Genomic DNA, 11,081 nt, shown 5'->3' with positions numbered 1-11,081 from the left:
TATAATTTTTGTATATTAACAAAATGTATATATATACACACACACAAAAATAACAATTTTATTCACTTTTTCGGCTATTATTTTTACAACGACTATACAGTATCATTTTCTCATTGAAAACTTGCATAGAAGGGGATACTTTCAAGGTCAAAATTTTAGAAGACAACAACAACAACAACAACAACAACTCAGTAAAATCCCACGAGTGGGGTCTGGGGAGGGTAGTGTGTACGCATACCTTACCCCTACCCCGAAGGGGTAGAGAGGCTGTTTCCAAAAGACCCTCGGCTCAAGATAATAAAAAAAGACAAAAAGAGAGGATATTAGATTCATCACGGAGATCATAGGAAAAATAAGAACATAAAATTCCGCATTATCTAAAAATGAGAAATTAAAGTGATAGTTGGCGTTATCCAATAAAAGGAGAGGAAATATTTTGCTTCAGAGCAGAAGATTTGCTTCATGAATTAGAGCTGAGTAATGCCGTTAGTTTTTGAACATATTGTGTCAGTGAGACTAAATGTGTTCCAGTTTAGCATACTTAAAGGACTAAATATGTTCAGAGTTATATTTGAGGGAACAAAATAAACCTAATCTCAAAGATAAGGAAAATATTGGTCAAAAACTCTATTCTTGAATATTACCCACCATGGCGCCATCCACGTCAAATACGACCTAAGTTTTCTTTTCAAATCGTTTATTGTTATTTTTTTAAAACTTATTTTATATTCTCTCTCCTCTTTCTCTCCTTTCTCTCTTTAACAAAAAAATAAAATAAAATTTGCTGACCGTTTCAAGTCTTGTGCCACATACAATCAATTCTAAGGGCATCATGTCTATGGAGGTGGCAGAGGAAGAGGTCATGACGGAGGAAACCGTGGAGGAGGCGTTGGTCAGACGTCGAGCCTAAAAATAGTGAAAAACTTGACTGACTATCTCCTTTAATTTCTCTCTCGGGTTTTTGCTCTTTACCTTTGCCTTCAATCCTGTATATAGCAATATTTAGAAAATTAAAGAAATAGAGGATATATTAAAGAGGACTTATTGAACTATGTAATATGTAGGCACTCTTTTTCACTAAACATCACATTGTAAACAAGTTATAGGCAGGGGCGGAGGGAGAGTACGAACCTAGTAGCTTTTGCTTAGATCCTATATTTGTATTAGTAAATTTATTAAATATGTATAAATATTCAATTGTGAACCCAGTAACTATAACGAGCTATGGGTTCGACGGCAAGTTTAAAACCCATAAACTTGAAATTCTAGCTCCGCCTCTGGTTATAGGTACTACGCGAGGAAGAATTAAGGACTAAATTTATATTACGGGACATTGATAATATTAGGCTTCTAAAAGAAGTAAAAGGAAAAACTAAAGTTCATATAGGTGGTTTGGATTCTGGGAAGTTGTAGTCGTCGATGCCGGTGGTTTTTAGGAATGACAATAGGGCAGGCAGGTGAAGCATTGCCCTGCCACAAATTTAACCTGCCCTGCCCTGCCCTGTCCCGTTTAACAGTTTTTCTCTTTTTCAACCTGCCCTATTTAGCCCTGCCCCACTCCGCCCCGTTTAGCTTGTTTCTTTCCTTCTTTCTTTTAAGTTTGAACTGTAATTGTTCATGTTATTATAAAAAGAAAGATGAATATGATTTCCATGATAAATCTGATAACAGTATGGCTTTGGTTTACACCAAATGAAAAAGCTTTTTTCTTTATGAGTGCAAGTCATATCTGCTATAGCTTTCATTATACTACTACTGTAAATTACTTGCTCCAACCAATATATAACTTTTTTATTATTATTTGCTAGGCATAAAGCAGAATTATTAATAAACAGTTAGATATTTTATAAAACTATTATATTTGTTTGTGGTGATGTCAACTCTTGACATTTAGTTGCAAATGTTGTCCATTTTCATAACCTAAGATGGATAAGACTGTAAAAATTTTGGTTTGATATGTATATGTTCGTTTCTGCCTTAGCAACACAAATTTAAATACTGCACATTTCACATTAAGGCATCTTTTATATGTGATGGTTAATTGAAAGATTTGATTTACTCAGGAACACAACGACTCCCTCGGCTGGTTGGCCTTTCCTAAGGCTCTTGAAATGATTCTGGTATGATACCGAATTTTCTGTTATGATCACATTATTTATATATTCACTTTAGTTTTTTTGTCTTAGGGGTGACTTATTCGTGCTTAACATCTCTAGTAACACAATGTGTAATTGACATGCCTTGAATAGTGCCAGATATTGGGGTAACACGAGAAGAATCACATGTTATCATCTCCAAGAGATGTTCTTTGGTGAGAAATGTTAATTTTCTTGAACCCTTGAAATGAAACAACTATGTAAAAGTGGATTCGCAAACACTACTTGTTTGACAAGTTGCATCACCGTTGCTGATATAGAATGTGACAGAATTAGAGAATTGCATTTTCTTGTTTGTTGACTTTGCAGCTAAAATCCTGCCCCACCCCTGCGAATGTGTTTTGACCCGCCCCGCTCCGCCCCGCCCTGCCCTATAAAGTCTTTGCCCTGGCCTATTAAGGTTTTGCCCTGCTCCGCCCCATTTGCCACCCCTAGTGGTTTTGCTAATTTAATGGCTTCCTTGGCAAAATGTTGAAGACAAAGTTAAGATTTTTGGTCCTTTTTTTCAGCCCCCACGCGCTTTACTGTGGGTGAATATACTATTTTTTGCCACATTAGTATTCAGGGTGGTAATAATTCTATTCCTCACAAGTATAGAGATCATTCATGGCCTGCAAAGTTTAAGTGTGTAGTTAAAAATTCGAGATTAGTTGGAGAGTAATTTGTGTATTATCCCATTCTTTTTCCTCAAATATACTTCCATTTCTGCGTTCTCTTTTCCATACAACAATGTGGTATTTGGGGAGAGTAGTGAGTATGCAGACCTTACCTCTACCTTGTGAAGGTAGAGAGACTGTTTCCGATAGACCACGTCCTCTTCTCCATCTAAAGTACAAAACCAACAAAAAAAAGTACAAAACCAAAAAAAAGGAGAAATTTTGAATTCAAAATTTCTCACTCAGGTTATAGATTAGAATTTTAAGTTACTGTAGGTATGCTGCACCCATTTACAAAGAAACATTTTTACTAACTGATAACATTGTGCATCCAGGACTGTGTTGGGAGTTCTCAGTAATAGGGATTAACGAAAACCGTAGGTAATTTTTCATGCCTTCAAACTCACATGCATAAAAATCAGACACAAAAAAATTTCAATCTAGTCGTGTCTGCAAATTGAGAAACCGAAAATAATGTGCTAATAGTAACTAATTGGCGATTTAGAAATTGAATGGTTGTCGACATTCTTGAACTAAAAAAATCTTCATGTCTTACTTGTAAAAGGCATCAGTGAACATGATATTGCTTACAAGTTGTAGTAAATGAAATGAGTAAGTCAATTCTTATAGTCAGATGCAGCTGCTCGAACGAGTGTTACAAGTCCATAACAAGATCATTGACAGGGAATTTAAGGCCTTCCAACTAAGTGTATGTGTCTAGTTTCTTTTCTTTTTAAGTTTTGTACTTATTCCATTTTTATAATTAGTTTATCCTTGACCATCAAAAGTCTCAGTATTACAAATATATGTTGATTGGTTCATGAATACCCAGAAGATTTGTTATTTAACTATCTTTGCCGGCCTATAATAGTAGTTTAATTTTTCATGTCTTAAGTTGTTTCTTTGCCGGCCGATATATAGATTTGTTAATAAGAACCAAATGGAAGCCCTCCCATATTTTTCCAATTTAAGTCTTCCTTAATTCCAATTATTAATTAGAACCAGATGGTGGATCTTGGGACTTCCTTACAAAGAGTTGATTTCCACTTCACTCGAGCAGAGCCTGCTTTCTAAAAACAGTCTGATGGTTCTTGATTATAGCCTGTATCGTGCCACTTTTTTCATGGCTAGTCTCCTCATCCTTTCTTCACAACATTTGATTAGCGGGCAATCTTCTCAAACTTTTATTACAAATTCCTCCATTTCCTGGATCAATAGACCCTCCTATGTAGTGAATTCCACAGATGGAGCCAAACTGACGCCCATCCTCTCGAGAGAAGGCAACAGGACTATGTTTGTCTGTGGCTTCTTATGTGATTACAATGGCACTGCTTGCGTTTTTGGTGTCCTTTTATTCCCAAGTATCCTTTACCCTTATATGGATAATCCGAGATTAATTTGGTCAGCAAATAGGAATAATCCAGTTAGAGTTGATTTAACTTTGCAACTTAGGCAAGATGGAGTGTTCTTGATGGACTCAAATGGCACTTTGATTTGGAAGATAAAAACATTTGGAAAGCTTGTTTCAGACTTCAACTTGACAAAAATGGGAAATCTTGTCCTTTTCGGCAGAAGTAATGACACCATTTGGCAGTCTTTTGATCATCCTACAGACTCTTTGGTTCCTGGACAAATAATGGCTCCCGGACAGAAGCTGATATCCAGCATATCAGCAACAAGCTGGAACGAAGGTTTGTTCACATTTGATGTTCGAAGTGTTGGTCTTTTTGCATACATTGAGTCAAATCCACGCCAATCCTATTTCTCAATGCTTGTTACGGATGAATCTTCAGAATTTCTTCTATTAAGCGAGTTTGTAAATTTGAGTATTTCTAAAGGGATGATATTCAAATACAGCAAAGGAGATGCTCGATTCATGAAATTCGGAGGTGATGGGCATTTAAGGGTGTATTACTGGGAACGATCATCTTGGACAGAGGCTGCTGATCTATTGACAGACTCCAATGGTGACTGTGGGTATCCAACTGTGTATGGGAATTATGCTGTTTGTGGAAATGTGCAGTGTAGTTGTCCTCAAACTGCAGCTGATCAGACAAACTTTCTCCAGCAAATCAATTACAGACAGCCAAACCAGAGGTGTCTCCTTGTCACACCTATTTCTTGTGAAGATTCCAAGTATCATGCTCTTATGGAGCTTAAGGACACGGCTTATATTCCCCTCAATCTGCAATATGGTACCAAAACAGAGTTGGAGAATTGCAAAAGGTCTTGCTTGAGCAACTGTTCTTGCAAAGCAGCTCAATTCCGATTTAGTGGTCCTGATAACACAATGGGTGATTGCTTACTGTCGAATCAAGTGTTTTCTCTCGTGAACAACGATGGAGCACTCACTAAGACCACTCTTTTTGTCAAGGTTCAGAACTCTTCTAACCTAGAAGCCTCTCCATCACTTGTATCTTCAGAGAAGCAATCAAAAAATGTCGGAATGATAGTTGGGTCCACCGTTGGAGTTTTCTTTGGTTTGCTTTTCATGGTTTTAACTTGCTTTGCCTTTCGTTCCAGAAGGAGAAAAGGACTCGAGGAAGCAGAGGAGGAGTTCCTTGACCATGTACCAGGAATGCCTACCAGATTTTCCTTTGAGGAACTAACTGTTATGACAGAAACTTTCAGTAAGAAACTTGGGGAAGGAGGATTTGGTTCTGTATTTGAAGGAACAATGAGCGATGGCACTAAAATAGCAGTGAAGCATCTCCAAGGTTTCGGTAATGTGAAGAAATCATTCTTAGCTGAGGTAGCAACAATAGGTAGCATTCACCATGTCAATCTGGTAACACTTGTTGGATTCTGTGCTGAGAAATCACACAGGCTTCTGGTTTATGAATACATGGCCAATGCCTCTTTAGATAGGTGGATTTTTCAATGAAAGCAGGAACACTCTCTTATATGGGATGTCAGGAAAAAAATCATATCAGACGTCGCCAAGGGCCTCGCTTACTTACATGAAAATTGTAACAACAAAATTATTCATTTGGATATTAAGCCTCAGAACATTCTTCTAGATCATAATTTCAATGCAAAAGTATCAGATTTTGGGTTATCAAAGCTCGTGGGAAAAGATGAAAGTAAGATAGTTACAACAATGAGAGGAACACCTGGCTATTTAGCACCAGAGTGGTTGAACTCGGTCATTACTGAGAAAGCGGATGTTTATAGCTTTGGGATTGTGATCTTGGAGATCATATGCGGCCGAAAGAATTTGGATCATCGTCAAGATGAGGATGATATGCATTTGCTTAGTTTGTTCAAGAGAAAATCAAAGGAGACTCAACTCTTGGAAATGGTGGACAAGAACAGTGAGGATATGCAGCTCCACAGAGAAGAGGCTGTGGAAATGATGAAGATTGCAGCATGGTGTTTACAAAGTGATTACACAAAGAGGCCTTCGATGTCGTTGGCAGTTAGGGTGTTGCAGGGCTTGGTGGCTGCTGAAACCGACTTGGATTACAGCTTTCCATATCCACCGATGACAAGAAGACTTGCCGAAGATAATCATGAAAGGGAAGCTATTGTTGGTATCAGCTTACCAGTTCCATCAGAGTTATCAGGACCTAGGTAAATTGCTGGTTAAGTTCCTCCCTCACTTGCTTTTTTGTTCTGTTCTAAACTATATCTGTAATGTTAAAGTAGTATAATTTCAATTTTTATGACCGGATTTGTGATTGTTAGTACTGGTATTTATCATCAACTTTGAACAGCTAATGAATCATACGATACATCCATTCTGCTGAGTTAACACTTGTTATTTGCTGCCAAAAGCCATTTTATGTATTTCAGTAGCAACCTTTGCCTCTTCTTAAACCATGGTGCACACAAGCTTTCCTAGGAGAAAAGAGTATAACTAACAGCTTCCAATTAGTTCTTTGTATTATTTAAAGCTTCAGCATAATCTTGAGTGAGCTGAAATAGCAGAGTTTGGAAAATCATCACGATTCTTGGAGTCCTTGGTGGAATAATTTATTGATTTCTGGAAAATAATAGGTGCAATGTGTAAGGGCAAGGATGATACCTTACTTCAATAGGCTAAACGTGGGAAAGAACCCACCTCCCGCCCCCTCTTTTTCTTTCCGTTTTCAGGATGTAAACCAATTAAAGAGAAAATTAAGTAATCTAGGATTAGTATTGTTTTTATACAATACCAGTTAAAAGATTGAACAAACATGAGGATTTGATGTTAGTAATATTCTAACTCGGTTCAACTAGTTAGAAACAGTTGGTTCTTATCGAGATCAAACAAGCTAATGAGTCACATCATACTTCTACAAACGTGTTGTTTGCTGTCAAAAACTATTATATGAATTGAACAAGCAAAGCCCTGGTGAAGCAAGGCCCTTTTTCTTTTTACATGTTGTAAGAAATAAGAACTAGAGAAAATGAGTAATAGGATTACTATTTATCTAATACAATAGTCACTTTGAATGACTGAGCAAACAAGAGGGTTTGATGTTAGTAAGGATCTAACTCGGTTCAAGTAGTTAAAACTGTTGGGTGGTACAGAACTTAAATATTTTAATTCCAGGCATCTAGTGATATCCCAAAAGCAATATCTATAGTTCAATTATCATAGGTTCAAAATAAAAAATAAAAACTTTTTCAAGCTAAATATGCAGCTCTGAGTGTTTTAAAACTCTCTTGTTAGCTTTGAAGCAAAACTCCATTGGCATAAAGTTGGACATCTTTAAGCAGTTCACAATCTGTAGTTGAAATGTAATTTGAGGATTTAGAAGTTGAATAGATGCAGAGTTTCTTTAAATTACAACAACAACAACCCAGTGGGATCCCACAAGTGGGGTCTGGGGAGGGTAATGTGTACGCAGACCTTACTCTTACCCTGGAGGGCAGAGAGGCTATTTCCGAAAGACCCTCGGCTCGAGAGGAAGAAAAAGTTTCTTTACATTAATAAATCAATTATCATGCTTTACTTGTAATAGTCATCTGGAGCATGACTCTTTCAAAGTTTGGTAAATGAAATGAGAAGTCATTTGTCATATTATACTTAGTCAACACTGTGCTGCTGGAAAGAGTGTAAAAGTCCACAAAAGTTTATTTTGAAGATTAATTAGATAATAGGACATTAAATAAGCTTTTGTGAGGCCCCTCTCCGTGTTGACTGGGCAAAGATAGTCAGAGACAAAGATGTAAGGATTTTATTGTAGTTTTCTTTACACAACGAGAAGCTGTAAATCAAAAGAAAATCACAACAGCAGGCATTAATGAAACAAAGAGGATTCCAAATTTTTTCTTAGATTTGGCTTCGTTTACAAGCAATGATTGCAGAACAAAGACTACATATTCCTGTCCTCCTCACTTATTTCCTCTTCTATTCGTCTCAGTTTGCTGTATCCCAAATTTCCTGGAACTTGAATGCCAGTCTTTTGAATTCCACTGCCGGACTTTCCACTTTCTGGACAAACAGGCCGACACTTTTAGTTAATTCCACCACTGACTTCTCGCGTTTGGCACCCATACTTCTGCGAAGAAATGCCAGTTCACGATTCCTCTGTGGCTTCTACTGCAATTACAATGCTACAGAATGCTTTTTTGGTGTCCTCTTGTTCCAGAAAAGATCCTACGGGCAGAATGATGTGATAAATTTCCCCCAGTTAGTTTGGTCAGCTAACAGGAACCATCCAGTGAAAACCAATGCAACCTTGCAACTAAGACAAGATGGCAACTTGGTCTTGGCAGACTTTGATGGCACTCTTGTTTGGTCCACTAATACTACTGGCAAATCCGTTTCAGGCTTAAACTTGACAGAGAGAGGGAATCTCGCGCTCTTTGATAAGAGAAAACGCGCAATTTGGCAGTCTTTTGATCATCCAACAGATTCTTTGCTTCCGGGGCAGAGTTTGGTTCACGGGCAGAAGCTCATAGCAAGTGTTTCAGCATCCAATTGGAGTCAAGGTTTGCTTTCTCTTACTGTTCTCAATGGAAGCTGGGCTACTTACATAGATTCTGACCCACCTCAGTTTTACTATGCTTCAACTTATTCCTATAGTCCTTACTTCAGTTTTGACAGTCAAACCTTTACTGCTTTACAATACCCTACTACATCGACAGCTCAATTCATGAAGCTTGGGCCTGATGGACATTTAAGGGTATACCAATGGGACGAACCTGATTGGAAAGAGGCATCTGACATTTTGATGTTAGAGGTAAAAAACTGTGAGTACCCGATGGTGCGTGGTAGATATAGCATTTGCACAAATAACGGGCAATGTACTTGTCCGCCGGAAGAAAATATATTCAGGCCATTTTCTGAGAGGAAACCAGATCTTGGATGCACAGAGCTGACATCCATTTCTTGTGATTCTCCACAGTATCATAGTCTCGTAGAGCTCAAGAATACCGCATATTTTGCATTTCCGTTCAGTCATGAACTAAGTTCGAGCATATTTTGGCCTGAGGGGAAAAAGTTGGAAGATTGCAAAAGGGCCTGTCTGAGTAACTGTTCTTGCAAAGCTGCAGCTTTTCAATATGATTGGGGTACAGATCAAAGAGGGAGTTGTTTGTTACTGAATGAAGTCTTCTCTCTCGTAGACAATGAGGACGGAATGGACAAGAGAGTATTTCTTAAGGTGAAGAATTCCTCAAAGGCACAGAATCAGTCTCCAATCATTTCTGGAGGAAGGGAATCAAGACCTTATAAAGTGATAATAGGATCTACTCTTTCAGCTTTGTTCGGGATCATTTTATGTATCACTACTTGCTTTGTTATTTTCAAAAAGCGGACGCATAAGTCCCGCAAGGCTAAGGATTTTCTGGATCTAGAGCCAATCTTACCTGGAATGCTAACTCGATTCTCTTACAATGAGTTGAAAATAATTACAAAAGATTTCAGCACAAAGCTTGGGGAAGGAGGATTTGGCTCTGTATATGAGGGAACACTGAGTAATGGAACCAAAATAGCTGTGAAGCATCTGGATGGTCTAGGTCATGTAAAGGATACATTCTTAACAGAAGTTAACATAGTTGGTGGTATTCACCATGTCAATTTGGTAAAACTCATTGGATTTTGCGCCGAGAAAAGCTACAGGCTTCTTATCTATGAGTACATGGTAAATGGATCATTGGATAGGTGGATTTCCCATGAAAATGGGCTTGCATGGCATACGAGGCAAAGGATAATATCAGATATTGCCAAAGGGTTAGCTTATCTTCATGATGAATGCAGCCAGAAGATAATTCATTTGGACATCAAACCACAAAACATCCTTCTAGATCAAAATTTCAGTGCTAAAATATCTGATTTTGGTTTGTCGAAACTGATCGAGAAAGACAAAAGCAAAGTTGTAACTAGAATGAGAGGAACACCAGGGTATCTTGCCCCTGAATGGGTGAGCTCAGTAATCACTGAGAAAGTTGATGTGTATGCTTTTGGAATTGTGCTCTTGGAACTCCTCTGTGGGAGAAAGAATTTGGATCGGTCCCAAGCTGATGAAGAAGATGTCCATTTGGTTAGTGTTTTTAGGAGAAAAGCGGAAGAAGAGCAGCTCATGGATATGGTTGATAAAAACGAGGATATGCAGCTCCACCATGAAGCAGTAATAGAAATGATGAGCATTGCTGCGTGGTGTCTACAGGGAGATTTCACAAAGAGGCCTTCCATGACATTGGTGGTTAAGGCGCTGGAAGGTTTGGTGTCAGTTGAAACCGACTTGGATTACAACTTCACTAACATACCTCAGGTTGGGGCAGGCAACCAACAGAGGGAAGCCACTATCAGTTCTAAACTGCCTTCAGTTTTATCTGGACCAAGGTAAACAATAGTTTTAAGATTTTTAATCTTCGAAAGAACCAATTTATGGTTTTGTAATGTCAGATGTCGCGAAGTTCCAATTCTAACATAATGTTTTGAGGTGTATGAAGTTCCAATTCTAACATAATGTTTTGAGGTGTATGACATTATAATTCAGGAAATGTAATGTTTTTGTTACTTCTGCATTAGACTTTTGAGCTTCATATTACTATCATGTAGAGGACCCTCAATTCATATTCATATTAGAGTTGTTAGAATCGTTGTAAGAAGAATCTTGGACAGATGTAAATAGGTCTCTTCCTTTTCTTTTTTTTTTGTAATTGTGATTTCCAACACAAGCTTTGTGTTGATGAATATACTGTTACCTTTATCAAAAATAATGTGGTGTTGCAGCTACTGAACGTGTGCCTAAAGTCCTACCATTTGCACTTAGGACTTCAACTTTATTCTCCCTTCTATTTTATTTTATTTCCGTTTCCTTTCATCCCCAAC

General features: G+C 37.8%; 1 protein-coding gene and 1 pseudogene across 1 annotated transcript; both read left to right on the top strand.

Annotated features, from left to right (window-relative positions):
• The first annotated feature begins 746 nt into the window (after window positions 1-746).
• LOC109242083 lies at window positions 747-8,249 on the top strand (annotated as a pseudogene).
• Window positions 7,705-10,774, top strand: LOC109242084 (G-type lectin S-receptor-like serine/threonine-protein kinase SD2-5). The gene is made up of 2 exons (XM_019408911.1): window positions 7,705-10,689; window positions 10,726-10,774. Exon 1 carries the CDS (start codon window positions 8,098-8,100, stop codon window positions 10,591-10,593), a length of 2,496 nt encoding a protein of 831 aa, XP_019264456.1. The 5' UTR covers window positions 7,705-8,097; the 3' UTR covers window positions 10,594-10,689; window positions 10,726-10,774.
• The last annotated feature ends 307 nt before the right edge of the window (window positions 10,775-11,081 follow it).

The sequence above is a fragment of the Nicotiana attenuata genome, unplaced genomic scaffold, assembly GCF_001879085.1.
Source record: "Nicotiana attenuata strain UT unplaced genomic scaffold, NIATTr2, whole genome shotgun sequence".
Lineage (NCBI taxonomy): Eukaryota > Viridiplantae > Streptophyta > Magnoliopsida > Solanales > Solanaceae > Nicotiana > Nicotiana attenuata.
This window is presented reverse-complemented; position numbering and strand designations above follow the sequence as displayed.

Excerpts from the sequence above, each read along its gene's own strand:
- LOC109242084 (XM_019408911.1), top strand. The coding sequence starts at position 8,098 with ATGATTGCAGAACAAAGACTACATATTCCTGTCCTCCTCACTTATTTC.